Raw genomic sequence first — 19,290 nt, 5'->3', positions numbered from 1 at the left:
AGCGCTGGGCCTGTTGATAAATTAACAGAAATCAACATTACCAGTGCAAAGGATAGAGTTAATTGGGGCAGTCCCCAGCTCTACCCAAACCAGAGCATTTCTACCGCAAGGCAGACTTCAGACTATTTCAGAGCTGATCACTCAAGTCACAGCTCACCCGCTCACCACAGCGAGAGTTTGCCTCAGACTGCTACATCACATGGCAGCATGTACCTTCATGGTACAGTACACACGACTGCGCCTCTGGCCCCTCCAAATGTGGCTAGTATTGATTTACTCTCTGCAAGGCACAACCTGGGACTAATGCGTGAAACATGAGATCCACCTAGAAACCTCACACCTCCCAGGGGTCAAGAGTACATTGCAGATCACCTCAGCAGGTCCTTCTGTTCTCGCCACGAGCGGTCCCTGCACCCAGAGATAGTCGAGGTCATCTTCCAAAGGTGGGGTATTCCCCAGGTGGACTTTTTAATGACCAAACAGAACAGGAAATGTCACCATTTCTGTTCCCTGCAAGAGCTCAACAGTGGCTCGCTTCCCAACGCATTCCTCCTGCACTGGTCGGGAGGCCTGATGTAAGCCTTTCCACCAATCCCTCTCATCCACAAATTCCTCATAAAGATCAAGAGGGACAAAGCATGGGTCATACTGATCGCTCCGACATGGTCCCATCAACACTGGTTCGGCATGTTACTGGCCCTAGCTGAGGCAGCCCCTTGGAAATGCCTGGACTGTCTGGACTTGCTTTTGCAGAACCCCAGTTGACTGCTGCATCTGAACCTCGCCTCCTTACATCTAACAGCATGGATGCTGCATGGTTAAGCCTCGAGAAGCAGGCTTGCTTCACTCAGATTCAGAAAATCATGCAAGAAAGCAGAAAACCCTCCACTAGAACAACTTACCTGGCGAAGTGGAAGCGCTTCTCCTGCTAGGTGGCTGAACAGAACCTTTCCCCAACCCAGATGCCATTACACTCCATTCTGGAGTACCTACTCCACTTAAAACACCAAGGCCTGGCGTTATCATCCATCAGGGTACACCAGGTGGCCATCTCAGCTTTTCACCCACATGTCCAGGGCAGATCAGTCTTCTCTCATGAGATGATGGCCAGATTCCTCAAAGGCTTGCAGATCAGAGACCCGGTCCCGTCGTGAGACCTCAACCTACTCTTGTCCAGACTGCCGTTGAGTCCATGGCATATTGCTCTTTTCTTCACTTGTCATGGAAAGTCGCTTTTCTTGTGGCAATTACTTCAGTGAGACGAGTTTCTGAAATCAAAGCTCTAAATTTGGAACCTCTCTATATTATGTTTTACAAAGGTAAAGTCCAGCTGCACCTGCTCCCAGCATTTCTGCCAAAGGTGGTATCACAGTTTCATGTTAACCAGGACATATTCCTGCCAGTCTTCTTTCCAAAACCTCACAACTGAAGTGCCCCTTACACCGGCACATACGCACACCACTGCAGAGGACACTAGAGCTGGCACTATGAATACCACTGAGGGAAAAATCTCCGGTACCGGTGCATGTGGCGCACACTCACCTGACATGGAATGGACATGAGCAACACAAGTCGAAGAACAATAGTTACGAAAGGTTAGTAACCAGTTTTTACTTTAAACTATGTTTAATGTAAGTTTTTTTTTTTTAAAAATAGTTCTGTAGTTTGATAGGTTTATAGTTGCCACTGCTGCTGCATAAGAATGTATACCACAGCAACATAAAATTCCATTCAGTTAGATTTCTAGCTACAGTTTCTCTTAGTAATACTAAAAGTTTTCTGATTTATCCTCTTTATTTAAAGTAGGACCATTGATGATCTGAGGCAACATCACACTAAAGCAAGATATATTATTCCAAATCCCCATAATATGTTACATACTTAATAAGATTATACTTTTGCATCCAAGAATTATTAGTATCTTGTAGAGTAGACTAGTATTTTAATACAGTATAGCACAGATTCTTGGTACCCTCAGTTGTGCTTCCACCTCTGAGGAAGGAGGAACAATCGATCGGCCTAGCTGGTTTATGCTGTACAGAAGTAGAGATGTATATTGAGTCATTTACCAGTTTTCCTGTCAGTGTTTACACATTTTAGCTGAGTACACAGAATTACTTTAGAGAATCTACAGTTGAACAGGGTGACTGCTTATCATTGTGTGCAATTCCCATTTCAAATCAGGCTAAACAGTGAACACTGAGCAAGAGAAGTGGATAATTATCTGGAGAATTTTTAATAAAGAGAAGATTGAAACAGATCACTTTGATTTGCCAACTCTTGTTTTCTGCTTCCCTTCCCGTTATTGCTGGTGATTTACCAACATATTGTATCTGAAATAGAAGCTTTTTCCTTTCTGACCGGATACCTCCTGATGTCAAAGTACATTGTCTTGTACCTCAGTGTGAAGAACCTGGCAAGAGAGAGAGAGCGCCTTCTTCAGGTGCAACATGCTAAGAATTAAACAATGCTGTGAAAGGAAATACAGGAAAAACTACAAGGCACTTAAATGGGTTTCCACTCCCACCTCTGTCACTGAATCACTCTGTAACCTTTGGTAAATCACATAATCTTTGTTCCTCACCTTCCCCAACTGTGAAATCAAACAGGATCGTCTGGTGGTGATGGAACTGGATTGGAAGTCAGGCAACCTGGGTTCTATTCAAAACTTTGCTACTGACCTGCTGTGTGACTATTGGCAAGTCACTTCGTCTCTCTGCCTCTGTTTCCTTTCCCACCCTTTGTCCTGTCTATCTAGAGCAGTGTTTATCAATTGGTGTTCTGCGGAACCCTGGGGTTCCGCGGGAACACTGTTAGGGTTCCACGAGAAAGTGACATCATGCCACCGAGAGCAGCTGTTCTCCGTGCCGCCGAAAAAGGGAAGATGTCTTGGATTTTTCGGCAGAGGGTATCGAGTATGAGTGTAATTTCCCCGCGGAGCCTAAAGGGTTCCGCGGGGAAATTTAATTGAGAAACGCTGATCTAGTGTGTAAGCTCCTTTGGCTAGGGATTGTGTTACTGAGAATTTGTATGGTGTCTAACACAGTGGAACCCTGATCTAGTTGGAGCCTCTAGGCATCTCTAGACAAGTAGGAATAATTCTAAAGCACTTGGAGACAGTGTTGAATGCCAACTTGGAGACTGTGTTGAATGCTAAATATTAAATAAAGAGCTTACACTTAGTATATGCTTTTGCTGCAATAGCTCCTTAAAATCCCATATCCTGTGATAAAAGCTCTCTATTTCTCCTTTTGTACTGGGTGAAACCACAGACTCTTCCAGTTTTAGATATGGGTGAACTGCAGGGTGTGGAAGGGGATTGTTTTTTGTGGGGGGAGGAGGAGGAGGGGGTGGGGTTTTGGTCTTTTTGATTTGTTACTATGAAAGGGATGCGATCAACTTGAAAAAAGCTAGTTTCAGGTACTAGCTCTGTGTTTGTTCCTCAGTCAATTTTTACAATCGCATTTTTCTCTTTTTATTCAAGTTTTCCTCTCACCGGTTTTAGTGTGAAAGAGCTGCACAAATGAGGGGAACTGTATTTAGTATTGTATGGTATTCATTTAATATTGCTAAATGCACAAAGTAAACTTACAGAAAAAGTAGAGGAATTGGGGGTGGGGGAATACCTTTCAGTTCCAGTAATTCTAGGTCTTGCGTGTAAAAATTGGTTTAAAAATGTGATTGTTTTTTTAAGCTGTCAAATGTCCCTTTAAAATAATGTATTGTAATTGTCCCATAAAATGTCCAAATAGCAAGTTTGTATAAATGAATGGACGTGATGTTGAAAATTCCAGTTTGTGAAATCTGGATAAGCTGGTATTTTGGATCTCTAGGAAACCATTTCTTAGCTCTTGATGCATCTCTGCAGGCAAACCAATGAAGAACTTGACTTGTTCCCAAAGTGGAACTGATTTCTAAGCTTCCAACGTAGAGTCTAATTTGTGGATGAGAAAGAGGGTTTATTTTAATTGAGAGAAGAAATTAAATCTAGGTGTGAAAGAATTTGGATAATATTTTCCACATTTGTCTCCTCAGATAATTAAACTCAAAGCAGAGGCTCGTCTTGATTTGCTAAAGCAGATAGGGGTGTCCGTTGATACGTGGCTGAAGAGTGCAATGAATCAAGTGATGGAAGAACTGGAAAATGAACGCTGGGCAAGCCTTCCTGCAGTAACCAATAATGGTTCTTCACACCTGGTACAGTCTCCAGTTTGTAACCTTGATCTCTTGTTTCTCTTTGAACCTTGGCTAGTGTACATCCTGCACAATAGTACATAGATCACATTTAATATGGAATCTAACAGGAAGAAAGAAATTTGAGGAAACATAGCTGTCTGAGAGCTAACGCTAGAAAACTTCAGTATAACTTTTATGTACCTTGATTTCCCTATCAGATGTTTTATACCTACAGTGTTGAAGCTTAATTAATGATATAAGATGCTCTTTGGGATAATTGGATGAAAGGCAGAAAGGATACAATTTAGAAAACTCCTAGATGATTTAAGAGCCTAAAGTCCTATTTTCAAAAGGGACTGAGGCACTTAATGCCTTGAATTCCTCTGACTTTCACTGAGACTTAAACTCCTAAATGCCTAAGTCACTTTTGAAAGTGGGAGTTGGGCTCCAAAGTCGTTAGACACTTGTGAAAATTTTACCCTGTCAGTTCTTTAGCTACAAAGCAGTTAAACCAGACCAATCCAAAAATACGAGAATAGGTTTCTATAAGCTATAATATACATGAAACTTTCCATTTTTGTATTGTCTACAGTCGTTTATGGAGTAGGTCATAAGATCTCCCACACTTACTTGGAAGTTCGTTCCCAGCAATATTGAAATTTGGAGGAGATGAATTTTTTTAAATCTAATTCAAGAAGCAGGAAAAGTTAATAATTTTCTTTTCCCCCTCCCCCTGCCCAAAAAATAATATGCCTCAAAATAAACACTGATAAACAATTGCCTAAACCAAGAAATCCTATTTAAAAAACAGAAAGAACTAGGAAAAAAAAAAAAAAAAAAGCTGTAATCTTATTTTTTTTACATGACATGCAATGCTCAGCTGTCACCGTTCAGAGTAAAATTAGTTGAATGAAGTTGCTCTTCATCAATAGCAGGCAAAAATAAAATCCTGAAAGTTTAGTCAGTTTGCCTCAAACAGAATGTTAGATTGTATGTATGCACTTAGCATATGGCGAAGCACGTAAAGTTCACAGGCTTTTACAAACTTAGTCACAATTTTGGGGGTAGGGAGTGTTTTGTAAATGCAATGGCCAGGTGCCATTGCTATTTATGGATTAATTCACATTTCACGTTAAAGTTTTTGACAGCTACTTGCACTTTGTGCTTACTGGCCTCTGTGAAGTATAAACAAAATCTTTTTTGGGGTGGGAGGGTGGTTTTTAGTAGATGGCTTCATGCCTTTGGGGATGGGCTTTCCTCCCCTGGCTGCCCACAAGAAACAGAAGGACCTGTTTAGCCAGGATGCAGCATTTACACACACCCATATTCTTCCCATCTCTTTTCTTGGCTCTTTTATATCTTTACCATTTTCTTGTGAATGGTCAAGTATTCTGGTGGCAAACCCTCACAGAAACGGTTATTTATACTACAGGCTATTCGCAATCCCTGTTCTCACAGCTTTGTCTCTGGGGCAGGGATTCCCAGGGATGGTGTTATAATTAGAGACTCAAGTCTCACAAAATTCAGTTCCAGGTTTCAGACTTCCCAAGCACAGGACAGTTCTCATCTGGGTTTTGGTTTAGGCCCTTTCAAGCTATAATAGATGAGAATAGCTACATTGCTATATTTAAATGTCTTTTTTCCCTTTCTTCTCCTTCTACCCCACCTCCTTCAGCTTCCTGTTGCAGAAACTGGATTCTTCCCAGTACTCTTCCTCTCTCCATTCAGACACGCAAACCGTTGGCTCCACATCTAAATCTAGTGCCAGTACCTTGCAAGCTTGCAGATGCTAGAGCGTGGGTGGATAAAATTTAATTTCCATTTTCCCCCTTTACACATACACACACCCTTGTTTATAGAGGATTATATTGACATTGGCAGGCCAGACGAGGACAGCCCATAGATGGCATTTCTTAAAGCTGTTACTTTGTTTGTAATTATAAAAATTTACTGCTCTGCTTTTCATAGGAGATGCACTTTCACTTCACTCCCTAGGGGCAGGCAGTTTTTAATGTTAAGGAATCAACCTTCTACCTTTGCTTTGTCATGCATAGCTGAGCAAAGTGTGTGTTCTTTGTGTCTGGTCTTGTTATCGGATCATTTGTTCACCACAGCTCCCAATGAGTTGTCTTTTAGTGAGTTATAAATAAGAAAATAGCATAGCTGAAACAGCTTGTTATCTCAATATTTATTTAACCTGCTAAAAAGATACAATAGTGTAAAAAGCCTAAGGAATCAATGTCACCTCACTTAGCCAGTTGGCTGGCTTTAAGGTGTAATGCAGAAATGCACAATTTGGGGACAGAACCCTAAATTAAGAGGCCAACAAAAGCTTTTGTCATAATTTTGTGATTTAATTCCACCTGAAAAACGTGTTTGTACTACTGCTATATATTAGTATAATTGGGATGATGCAGTCTCTGTATCTCTATGAAAGAGGAAGAGAATGACGTCTGGTTTTGGTAGTCACTCATGACTCTCAACTCTGCTGAGATGGATAATCATCTAAACTAGTGTGCAGTTTAAAACAAAAACAAACAACCCTCCGCTCCCTCCCCAGAAAATAAAAACAAACAAACATGCATGAGTGCACTTTCCAGGCGGCAGGTTAAGTGTGAACATGGAACTGTGATTGCTTGGATGATTGTAATGGGATAGTGTCTTTCACCTGTTAGGTTAAAATTTAGCCTATGTTATTATCATCTGATAGTTTTTCAGCAGCCTGTGTGAAAAGAGTCATGGTCTCGAGCCACAGGTGCCCACATCACAATTGCTGCTGATGGACACCTTTGCAGTTTCTGCAGAGATGTCAAAGCAGTGAGTAGGTATGAAATCTCAACTCCTCTCACTCCTAGAAGTTGCTCCTCCAAGTCAGAGTTGTGGTGCATTGATGTGGAAGCTTTTTCTGCTATTGATGAAGCTCTGTCTGTCCTGAGGATAAATAAAGTCACCAGTCACTACCAACACTAAATCTGCCCAAATATATGTAGATATAATTAAGAGACAAGATAATTAAATTATCTAACATACTGTCAGATAAAAGATGCTGTTGCTTTTTTATCTGGTTTTATTCTTGTGTTGGGTTCATTTTGTGTATCTGACGTATTTGTTCTGTGTTTACATTGTCATTCATTGGCAGATTTTGTATAGAAAGAAAAGCTACATAAAGCAGACTCTTCAGTCTTCTATGTCTTGGATATTGTTTTCTCTTTTTTGTATTATGTATCTCTACGTTGCAAATAGATTCTAGTCAAGGAATTTTTGAGTAGCCACACAGTGAACATTAAAATGTATTTTTCTTCTTTATATTAGAAAACCAGGACCAGATGTTTTATGAACAAGTATTTCTAGAGATGATATGCTAATTTCCATGATGCTGCTTCATATCTCCCATAGCTCTCAGCTGCAGGGTCAGCAGTGGTTGCTTTGAGGGAGAGTGGTCTTAGTAAGCGATATTTGTAGGAACTATGAAGATATTGAATTTACCTTAATCTATAGAGTGCCAAATTAAAAGCCCATGTGTTAACTAGATAGAACATTAAATACTTTTTGTTGCAGCAGTCTTCATAAACATTAAAGGAGAAATGGATGCAATCTGGACTTTAGTGGAAAGGACCAGTCTAAATTCATATGGAATACAAAGCTATAATCTGGTCAAAATAATTAGTACAGTAGGTTTAGTAAGTCCACTTAGCTTTTATTCTAGTGACCTATCTTCAAATATGACTGAGGTAAAATGAGAAAATGAGTTGTTTGCTTTCAAGCAAGGCCATAAACATCAGTCTGTATTACAAATCACCATACCGTATGTCATTCTGTACTGGAGATGACCAAGACTAGAATAGCAAGGATGCTGCAAGTGCAACCTGAAGTGTATTGGCAAAACTGATTTGGGAAGTGTTCACAGTACCTGTCTACCCTATGCCTAGCTCTTTGCTGTGTGGCCTACCTTTTTGCTTTCATGAGGCGCACAAAATTCACCCCCAAATTAAGCAAATTAAAAAGTTAAGAATTCTAATATCTAGCAGTGTTGCACTTGATTTTGAAAGATGGTGTTTTTTCCCATGAGGTAGAATGTTTATCCAGTATTTCATCCAAACACAAAACCAAAGTACAGTGCATGTCATCCATCACTGCTTAAACCATGTTTATAGAAACTTATATTTTTTTCCAGCCTATCCACTTCAGCCTTTATTTAGCTTTTTACTTTTAAATGATTATTCTTCCCCAAGGGTCCTTTCTTATAAACAGTACTGAAAAACTGAAGTAATTAATTTGTCAGAAATACACTTGAAGGAAAGCTGGGTTTTTTTCAGTTTTAGCACTTCATTCTTAGGGCAATTTCATTTTGTACCTTATGGACATAGGTGCATCATTCTTTTAACAATGTGGTTCTTCAGTACATTATTCTTTCTCCATTAAACTTTATATTGTAATCTGAAGAATGGCTACTGTACTTTGGATTTATCGTTAACTTAAAACCTCCACTTAACAATACTCTTTCCCAAACTCTTGAGCCCTACCTTCCAGCAATATTCTTACAGTGAAAGTTAAGTATATGTTTAAAATTCAAGTGACTGCTGTTCAATTAAGAGATCCTGTTGAGTCAGACATAAATGTTAGTTGATAGCTTGCATTCTTTGCTTCCGGATATTTGCTCAAATGGATGAGTGCTTTCCTGAAGTTATTTGGAGAACAAATATATTGATTTTTAGTGATGGCATTTCTCCTTTGGTGTTTTTCAAAGATAGAAACTTACATTGCAGCACTACTCAGTCACCAGCAGATTTGGAATCTAGAATTTCAAGTGGTTGGAGTTACTAAAGAACTAAGCCATTAATTTTACTATTGTTTTTCATCTTCTTTTTATAATCCAATACAGTTACAAATTAATTTCTCTTAATAGCTTAACCCTGATGCAGAAAGAGAAGAAGGGGAAGAATTTGAAGACAGCATGGATGTTTTTGATGATAGTAGTTCCAGTCCTTCTGGAACTCTAAGAAATTATCCACTGACCTGCAAAGTTGTTTATTCATATAAGGTTTGTATTTTTTCAAAATCTCAGTCTCTTATCAGTAGGTGAGTTATCACAGAAACATTTAATAAGCTTTCTAGTAACGATGTCTGTGGGAGTTTGGCTGAGGAAGGACCTCAGCATTTAGTCCAATAATAATACACATTAAATGTCTAAAGTTATATTAATGCTATAAATGTATTATCTTAAAAGTTAATAAACTTTTAGCAAGCTTAATAGAGTTAACCACATCTAGGTCCCAGTTCAACAAGGTACTTAAACACATGCCAAACTTTAAGTGTGTGGATAGTCCCACTGACTTCCTTGGTCTGAGTCACATGCTTAATGTTAGACACGTGTATATGGTACTTCACATAGTGTTTCGTCTCAATAAATCACTAAACGTTTTAGTAACAACATTTACAGAATTAAGTGTAAGCACAGTCGGTGGTAGTGTTCTTGGCCACACTTGCTCTACTTGGCTGAAAAACTCCTTTATAAATTTCAACAGGAGAGTAGAAAAACCATTATTAACATTATCAGACATAAAAAATGGTAACATCCATAAGCCAGTAGGAGAGCACTTCAGTCTCCCAGGAGACTCTGTAGCTGACTTAAAAGTTGCCATACTTCAACAAAAAAACTTCAAAAACAGACTTCAGCGAGCAACTGCAGAGCTGGAACTCATATGCAAACTTGACACAATCAGATTGGGTCTGAATAGGGACTTGGAATGGTTATCTTATTACAAGAAGTAATTGCCACTGTTCACACATTCTCACCTTCTAATCAATGGTTGTGAATAGGCCTCATCTACCCTAACTGAATTGACTTTGTTAGCACTTGCCTGTCCCATTGTTATGTTTCTTAACCTTGGATGTATATATATTCCTCCTATTTGTGATTTCCACATCATGCATCTGACGAAGTGGGTTGCAGCCCACGAAAGCTTATGCCTGCAGAAATTTGTTAGTCTGTAAGGTGCTACAGGACTCTCTTTGTTTTCATTATTAACATGATTGTAAAAGTTGGGGTTTTTTTAAATCCAGGACATACTATTTATAGGGGGCTGTATAAAAAATTTACAGTTTTAAAAGTTAGTGTAAAAAACACTGAAGATGACAGTTTCTCTTTAATTTTCTGGTTTCTGTGACAGGCACATATCTGGCAAGTAACAGTCTTCATTCTGTATATTCCAGGCTTCTCAACCAGATGAACTGACCATCGAGGAACATGAGGTATTGGAAGTGATTGAAGATGGAGATATGGAAGATTGGGTAAAGGTATAATTTTCCTTGTTCATTTTCCCTCCTTTATAGCATTTTGAAAGAGGAATGGAAGATCTGTTTTTGCTTCTCGTTATGGTCTTTTACAGCAATATGAAAAAACGTAATGCATTTTCATCCGGTTTACTTACAGGCACGAAATAAAGGAGGCCAAGTGGGTTATGTGCCAGAGAAGTATCTGCAGTTCCCAACATCCAACAGTCTGTTGAGCATGCTGCAATCGCTTGCAGCATTGGATAGTCGGTCACACACCTCAAATAATTCAGCTGAAGCTGAGCTAGTCTCAGGAAGCCTAAATGGAGACTCCAGCGGTAAATATCAATACATAAAACTAGCCTGTCAGTTTTACTCTTGAAAACGTCCTGTTGCTCCAGACGAAGGGTATGCCCGTGGGTTGCCAATGTTAGGGCAGGTATCTCCTCTCTTACCTGAGGGCAAACATTCTCATTGGTACCCATCTCCATGTCTAGAATCTACCAGATTTGTCTAGATGTGTCTCATAAGGCAGTGATTGTCAACATTAGTCACACTGAAGTAAAACTAAAGTCCTTTTCAGTTTAGCAAAGATGTATACTGTGCATTTAAAAAAAATCTATCTTATTCTGATTATAATCTTCTCCATCTCCCAATCTAGTCTGTTTTGTAAAAGCACTTTATGATTATGAGAGCCAGACGGATGACGAGCTGTCCTTCCCAGAAGGAGCAATCATCCGTATCTTGAACAAGGAGAACCAGGATGATGATGGCTTCTGGGAAGGGGAATTCAATGGTCGTGTTGGGGTTTTTCCATCTGTGTTAGTGGAAGAACTTACAGCTTCAGAAAATGGAGAGACTCCGTGGACTGGAGATATTCAGGTATGTGAAAAATGAAGCATGGGCATGGATCAGTGTCAGTGTGCTCGTGTCCTGCATTGCCATACAGGAGACTCGGGCACTTCTCTATAATAGCCTCTTCTCTCCAGTTCCGGAAGAGCTTTGACAAGCTCTGGGTGTCTTTTTTGACAATGAGGATGGTGGCTATTAAGAGGACGTGGGATTCAAAGCAAGGAAAAAGGGAGATATTCAGGGCTGCAGGGACGCTCCTCCCCACTCCCTTAAAAAATAAATAAATAAAAGTAACTGCTTTCTTTTATTGTGTGACCCAATATAATATTCATCAAATGATGTGTGTGGCAGTCATCACAGATTTGTGTATAGAATACAGGAGTGGTTAGAGGAGATTGAGAATTCCTTCTTCTGGTTCATTTCCTATCTTCTTCCTGTGATTGATTTATGGAGGAGATCGAGCGATCAAACAGACTTTGGCAAAAACAATATTATCAGCTCTTACAATCATATTTTAATGCTTTCACATCTAAAGATGTACAATACTTCCACAAAGTTTTAGAGGGCAGAACATTCAGCTGTAGGATTTTAACAAGTACACTCTCAGCTTAGTGTAATGTTATCTAAAAATATACACTAATTGATGTTGTTTTTAACCAATTTATAGCATAATAAAGAATTAAACACTTACTTTCTTGTTTACAAAAACAGTGTTGTTGGTAATCAGAATTCAGTGCCTTCACCAGAGAGTAATTTATCTAGTGCTCTATATTATTTATCTTTAAGACGTGACCGTACAAATTGACTTGACAAATAAGTTGTGACAAGCTGCTGGGGTACCCTGAAATGTGAGACACTGTGGTACCCATCTCAGCCTCAGCAAGTGGGAGCTTTGCTGCAGCTATGCAGTGTGACAACTCCTTGACACACCAGCTTGTCTGCCTTGCCATCAATGAGTTCCTCAGAGATGTCTCTCTGCAACACATAGCCCCTGTCAATGTACATTCTCAGAATATTTTAAAGGAGCAGCAAACTTAATGAGACAGAAACAGCAGCTTGTTATCTTTGACTGGAGTTAACAATCACTTCAGTTCAACCAGAAACATTGGGTTTGTTTAGATAAAAAGTAAAACAAAAAGAGAGGTTTTAGATGAGTTCAAGTATAAGGGATAGAGAGAGAGAGAGGGTTATAAACAAACAAAACTAAAAATATGCTTTCTAGTGGCTCAGATCTAACTTGATAAGCTCTGCAGTCTTTGTTCAAGGTGTTTTCCTCACCAATCTTCCTTTTCTGCCAGTGGCTGTCTAGCTGTTAGTCAGGATCCCCATAGAGTCCAAGGCTCTGCTTTTCCTTGTCTCCTCAGGTGATCCTTAAGGGTTCTCTGCTCCTTTCTTTATAGTTCAATAAACCTTTGAAAAATATCTCTCTCAAAGTTCACTGACCCTGCTTCAAGAGGCAGGAAGGCTTCCTGGGGGTGCACTCTAATCCCCCATTGAGATTAAGTGATCATTTTTCCCCCACTTGCTCTTGTGATTGCTTTGTTTGTCTGGCATACAAATGCACTTTTCTTTGTCTTTGGTCACACCTTGCTCAATTTAGAAGGGGGAGATGTCCAAGCAGTCAGAACCACATTCTTTTGTCTGGAAAAAGCCTGTTTATCAACTCCCATTGACATGCCTGGTTTAACCACATTTTAATCCTAGTTCCAGCACATCCGAATAATCCTTTGGGGGTTGACCATACATAAATCATGCAAGAATATTAATGATCAGTGAGTTATTAGTTTTCCAGTGACATATTACATGACACCTTTTAAATACAGATTATAATGATAGTGAGTTGGAGTACACTACGTTGGTCAACCCATCTGAAACTCACTGTTAGATACCAGGGAGCCCCTTACCTCCTGGTATAGGGATGCTCTTAGAGTCACACAGGTACAACCACAGAACTGTCTGTACAACTCATTTCTCCTGATTGAGCCATGCAAAAGCTTGGCAGAATCAAATATAAAAATGCAGGCTTTGTTGCAATTGGTTGGTGTTGCAGTTTTTATACCGTAGTAGAAAGTGACAGCCTGAGACACGAGGCCTAGTATAACAGGCCAGATATGAGGCCTGAGCTAAGGTAATGGTCAAGCCCTGCTGTTATAAAGCAAAGTTAGCAGAACTCAGGCAGTGAATGCTGGCAGACTCCTGTCTCAGACTATCACTTTCTACTTATACAAGCCAATTTTTTCTAGCCTGTGATAATTAATTAAAAAGATAATGGTAATACTTTCTAGACAAACAAATGATAGCATTTTTTCCTCTGTACCACCCCTTATGCTTGGAACAGTTTCCCAAATACTAAAATCTCCTCCTCCTTCAGTTCTCTTCTCAAAACACTCCTGTTGCTAGACGCCTAACAGCAATAATGGGTACGTGCTAGTCTTTGTTCACTGCAATGTATCCACTGTTCTTTTAAATTATAAGCAGTATGGTGCAGGGTTTAGCATAACTACCTGTTGGAAAGTATTGCATGCACTTACAATGCTATATAAATATGAATACTAATTTTTACTTCTTACTGATGCCTCATTGCAGTAAAGTGCATGAGTTTCATTATTCCTACTTTTTGTTCCTCTCTGCATTTAAATGACATACATACTGTCAAGCAATGATAAAACTCATGGTCTTAACATCATTTTGTGGAAGTGTATTTGGCAAGATGTGCTCAGCAGGCTATGTTTTTAGAACAACCTTCAAACAAAATCTATCTAGATTACTACTACTGAGGAAGTGAGGAAAAATCTGCTCTGAATGGCCACCTGTGATTTTTTTAGTCACTATTTCATATCCTGTCCCTTCTCCCCAAAAACAGTTGATGAGCACTTTTATCTGGCAAGTCCAATTTCTTGTCAGATGAAAGCAAATGGGATACCAGTATATCAGTTAGTGAGTATATATCTGTGCTTTCATTGAACTTGCTGAAGAATGAATCTGTCTGCAGCCTCTCTTTTCCTCTGTAACACAGATATCTCCAAAGCCCCACAATTCCCTTCCACTGCTGCCGCTGTATGACCAGCCACCTATTAGTCCCTACCATAGCCCTGATAAGAGAGGCTCCCAGTACTTCCCCAGGTCACCATCAACTAATGGTAAGAGATTTTTGCTAGTACAAGAAACATTATAACCAAATGTTTGTTTTAAATTAAAATTTCAGCTTGCAATAGAAACATGCTCTTTTCACAATATTCAGCTGGTTCAGTAACACACACAATGCTTTGGTTTTTATTGTTCACTCTTTCAGAAAATAGTTTCGGCTCAGATTCTCCAGGATTCTCGCAGCCTCCACGACTTCCTCCTGACACCTCATATGGCAAACTGCGACCTGTAAGCTTTCAAGTGTTGTTGGGTTTAGTGATTTGGTAATATTAAATAAACCAGGCCAAATTCTCAGCTGATATAAATCAGCATTGTTTCACTGACTTCAATGGAGCTATGTGGATATGCCAGCTGAGTATCTAGGCCACCATATTCTTCACATCTTATTATATATCTTGTCTGTCAGACTAATAAATAAACAAATATATTATCCCCAGAAAAAAAATCTAAGGGAAGGCTTGTTCACAGATTGTGGAGTGGAACACAGATGTGTCAAAAAAAACTGCATGATGTGTATTAACAGCCAATTAGATAAGGAAACAGCATAATAAAACAAAGCTGCACCTGCTTACACAATGAGTCATTATGTGTTTAAAGATGACCTTGAATCTAATTAATAATTCACTTTCTATCTAATCTAGGTGTTTATATCTACCTTCCTATTTCAATATCTGTGCACCTAGATACATAAATTTTGAATCATGGAAACCAAAATCAGAAGAAGTTTTTAGATCTACAATAAATAATAATAAAAGTACTACTTTTAATCTTACATTGCTTTGGAAGAGTGTTTCCATTTTTACATATCTTGGACTCTCTTCATGAGTAATAATCATGTCTCTGTGTATGAGTGTAATATATGTAAATAATAGAACTAAAAGAAAAAAAAATAGGTGTTGGAACAGCTAGATCACGTACTTGGTACAAATGTTTTTCAGAGATTGAGTGTTGCCAGCCACAAAAAGTATTTGGCAGAGAAATCTGTTTGCCAGCAGTCTGTCTCAGCATGTGGTTCTGTTGGTGTCTTTACATCAGGGTTAAGCTCATTTGTAAAAACCCCCATGGGTCCTTTGATGAGGAACTCTCAATGCTAAGATCTAATACATTTTGAGAAGTCTGTGCTACCTAAAAACAGAGATTTTGCCAAACAAGGAAGGAGAGAATTTATTAACTGAAAAATTCAAAATCCATCTGTTGAGATTACTTTGGAGAGATTTGGGGGTTTAAAAGTTATAAATCAAACCACAATTTACGTTTCGATAGGTATGTTTTCCTAGCATTTTTTGATGATCAGTGATGTTGCAGACAATAGTGTCTTTAGGATATCCACCCTTCTTTACAACTGAAGTCTTTAGCATATGGAATTACGGTTGCCTGACTAAGATTGTAAGCCAACATTTTCTAAATTGGATATCTAAATCCACATGGTCAAAGGTAACAAGCGCCCACAACTCCAAGCGAGTGGCTTATATGCATAAGCCAAATGTGTTGCACTGTTTAGTGGTTTACCCTTATCCATTGGAGCCCCACAGGATCAAGAGAGCACTGTCATTAAGCACTTTAGTATTTAAGAAAGAGATCGTCTCTGATCAGCACTTCAACTCACTCCACTAATAAATTCTATAACATATATCAGTCATGGCCTCATTGTATGGGCCAGATCCTCAGCTGGTGTAAGTAGGTGTAGCCCCATTGACTTCAATAGAGGTACACCTGTTTACAGCAACTGAGGGTCTGGCCCAGTGTTTCAGTTTTTAGTCTATATAAGCCATGGAACTTCATGCATTCAGTATTGTAGCCGTGTTGGTCCCAGAATATCAGACACACAAGGTGGACGAAATAGTATCTTTTATTGGAGCAGCTTCTGTTGGTGAGAGCGACAAGCTTTTGAAGAAGAACTCTCTGTAAGCTGGAAAGCTTCTCTCTCTCACCGACAGAAACTGGTCCAATAAAAGATATTACCTCGTCTCTGAAACTTCTGAAAGTTGTAAGTGAAACTTCATGATAGTCTTCTGGTAGTTACCAGGTGTCTGTTGCTCATTTCAGGTACGAGCAGCTCCTCCTCCCCCAACACATCATCATCGCAGGACAGCGGAGAAGATAGAGGATGTGGAAATTACTCTGGTATAATGATGGGACTAGTTAAGTAGTAGTGCTACAATCAAGGCCAAATGTGGTGTTTGGTCAATCTCATTTTTAGGCACCTTTGCATGATGAAGACTTTTAATAGAGCAAGAAGTGGGAAGGGTTATAGGTGACCGTGACATGGCGGATTCCTTCCCACAGTCGTGAATATTTTGTGCCTTTTTTGTTTTTATATACATCATCCTTCCTCCTTTAGCACAAACCAAGATGGGCCAAATGGTGAGAAGAGGAGTGCCTTGGAGCAGGTTTCTCTTTTGGCTAAAGATGGTCGGTTTTTATATGGAGGTTTAGGAGAGAGCCTCATTCATGCAACTTAGTCATAGCATACTTATACCATGTGCATTAGTACAGTATATTACTGTTGCTGTAGGAATGTGTGAAAGATTTTCAATTCAACTAGCATTATGTGTCTGATTAAGTAGTAATCAGATTTTATGGAATAAAAAAGGGAACAAAAGAATAGGTATAAGGAGAGGCTGGCTCCTCTTTCATCCCCTCAAAGAAGGAAAATAATCTTATAGTTAAGGAAAAGTGCTGCAGATCATATGGCGTTAATTGCATTAATGCACACCTCTTCAGTAATTAAAAAACAGAACTAAATATTCTTTGTATTAATATTTATGCAGTTCATTTAGTAATAGAGTATCTAATAAGGAGGTGCTGAATTAGTAGCAACATCTTGTTCTATAGCATAAACCAACCAGTAGAAAAGTGACATTTTGTCTAGATCTGGAAATTGAGCTTCATTTTTTTCTTAGCAGATTTTTTTTTTTTTTTAATAGTTGGGTCACTTTTATCCCAGTTATTGCCATTTACTTTATTATCCAACATTATCAGTATATCTTTGCCATCAAAACATCTGTCAGAATACTTACATGCATTATTTAGTGTCTGCTTTGGATAGTCCCATTGCATTTCTCCATTCAGAATCCATTCACTAGCCAAGACCAGAGAACCAGGAAATTCCTGGCCTACTCCAATCCTTCAGAGACCGTTTTTGGGGGTGAAAGGAGTAAAGGGGATTTAAGATCTCAAATTACTTTTATGCAAGATATAGGGAGTACGAGACTTCAAGGCTAATTTTAAAGCAGATTTCGCTAAGAAAGGAATTGCTGATATTTTAGAAAAATTGGGGTATTCTGTGTTGTAGCATGAATAAAGATGGGTAAGAGAAGGAGGGGAATCCTTCATCCGAGGGGAAAATGATTGTTTCTTTAGATATGATCATTAAATTGTTCTGAAAATAGAAATACCTAGAGGATTACAGCTTCAGTGAAAAACCATCTAGAAAACATTTAAGAGCTATAATTATATGGGTTATAATGAATGCTGACCTAGGTGTTCATATTTTTCCTAAGATGACAAAGTAAGTGTCTACATTTAGTTAACTAAAAAGGGCTTTTTTTTTTTAGGCTGCATTTACGAAATTGTTTTACAACGTTTTATCATAAACTTTGCACATACTGTAAATCCCAACCCAAGATGGGTGTCTGAAACATTAGTATTTGCCAATCTCTTCTCCCAGTGGGATTTGTAACTAAGAGTGGAGCTGTTTGAAGAAAAATGTCATTGGTCAATCATGAAATCTATGACTGTCCATTGAAGATTCTTTTCCATGTTTTTCATTCTTTTGCATCTCTCGTCCTGTTGATCTGTTTGAGGTCTTTTTGTGTGTTTATCAAACTTATTCTTAAGTTTAAAAAAAAGTTTTTTAAAAGGTTTAACTGTTCGCAAAAATTTTAAAAGCTTCAAGATGCAGAAAAAAAGCAAGTATTGCCATAATGTTTATGTTCAATTTTCTTGGCCAGTTTTTCTGTCCTTCATACCTGGACTTTCAAAATTCAGAAAGTGTTATTTTAAATATCTTTAGTTGTATTTTAAAATATTTTCTGTAAGAGCTGCTAATTTTATTTAAAAAAAATAAGAAAAGTTGTAAAAATATGCCTCCTTTTTAACTATGACTTCTTCATACAGGGCATGTATTTGACGCATCATCATGTACAGTGTCAATACACTGAAAGCATAGGTGCAAATGCTTTCTTTATATTGGCTGTAAAAAGTTTGTATTTATTATGTATAAAATGTTGAATAATAAAAAAGTGAAATTAAACCCAGGAGTGTTTCATGGCACACAGCACTACTGCAAAAATGGCAAACTCCTCCAAAAGATTTTCTCCAGATTTACATCAGTAACTGAGAGCAAAATTTGACTGATGTGTTGGGAAACATCTTCCGATGAAAGCGATTATTTTGTTTCTTGGTTTATTTTTCATCTGTCACTCTCTTACTAAGGAATTTAGGTTCTGATTGAGCAAAGCACTTGCACGTGTGCTCAAATCCATCTCTGTTAAGCAGAACACATACGTTTAAAGTGAAATGACTTCATAGGGACTTAATGTGCTTCGGTGTTTTACTGAATAGGGACAGACTTAGGCACATGTGTAACTTTAAGTGCTTTGGAGAATCAAGGCCTTTAAAGCACAGCTGCCCTTCTGGCCAGACTCTGATCCAAACAATTAAAAATCAGCCCCTCCCTTCCCATTCTTACTTGCTAAGTCCTCTTAGCTTGGTTATTTACCCCTGCCATACTTGATACCATCACTAGTGCCTCAAGCAGCATAAAGAATGCTGCTGCTCTCAGCCCTGGGTGTTCGTGATAACATCAGCCGTGGCAGCTGAAACATCGGACCCGGATCT

At 38.7% G+C, this 19,290-nt stretch overlaps 1 protein-coding gene across 4 annotated transcripts in view; it reads left to right on the top strand.

Annotated features, from left to right (window-relative positions):
* Nucleotides 1-18,698, top strand: part of FCHSD2 (FCH and double SH3 domains 2) — a 252,443-nt gene extending 233,745 nt beyond the window's left edge. For all 4 annotated transcript variants that reach the window (XM_067533183.1, XM_067533185.1, XM_067533184.1 and 1 more), the window contains 8 exons: nt 4,036-4,197; nt 9,083-9,217; nt 10,390-10,473; nt 10,610-10,787; nt 11,111-11,331; nt 14,318-14,441; nt 14,594-14,676; nt 16,495-18,698. In XM_067533183.1, the coding sequence (XP_067389284.1) occupies nt 4,036-4,197; nt 9,083-9,217; nt 10,390-10,473; nt 10,610-10,787; nt 11,111-11,331; nt 14,318-14,441; nt 14,594-14,676; nt 16,495-16,578 (1,071 nt within the window). In that variant the 3' untranslated portion in view covers nt 16,579-18,698. The remainder of the gene's footprint in view (nt 1-4,035; nt 4,198-9,082; nt 9,218-10,389; nt 10,474-10,609; nt 10,788-11,110; nt 11,332-14,317; nt 14,442-14,593; nt 14,677-16,494) is intronic.
* The last annotated feature ends 592 nt before the right edge of the window (nt 18,699-19,290 follow it).

This window comes from Emydura macquarii, unplaced genomic scaffold, assembly GCF_026122565.2.
Source record: "Emydura macquarii macquarii isolate MOO-44397 ecotype Brisbane River unplaced genomic scaffold, CSIRO-AGI_Emac_v2 contig_3328, whole genome shotgun sequence".
In the NCBI taxonomy this organism is placed as follows: domain Eukaryota; kingdom Metazoa; phylum Chordata; order Testudines; family Chelidae; genus Emydura; species Emydura macquarii.
The sequence above is the reverse complement of the archived record's forward strand: the minus strand, read 5'-3'. Positions and strand labels throughout refer to the sequence as shown.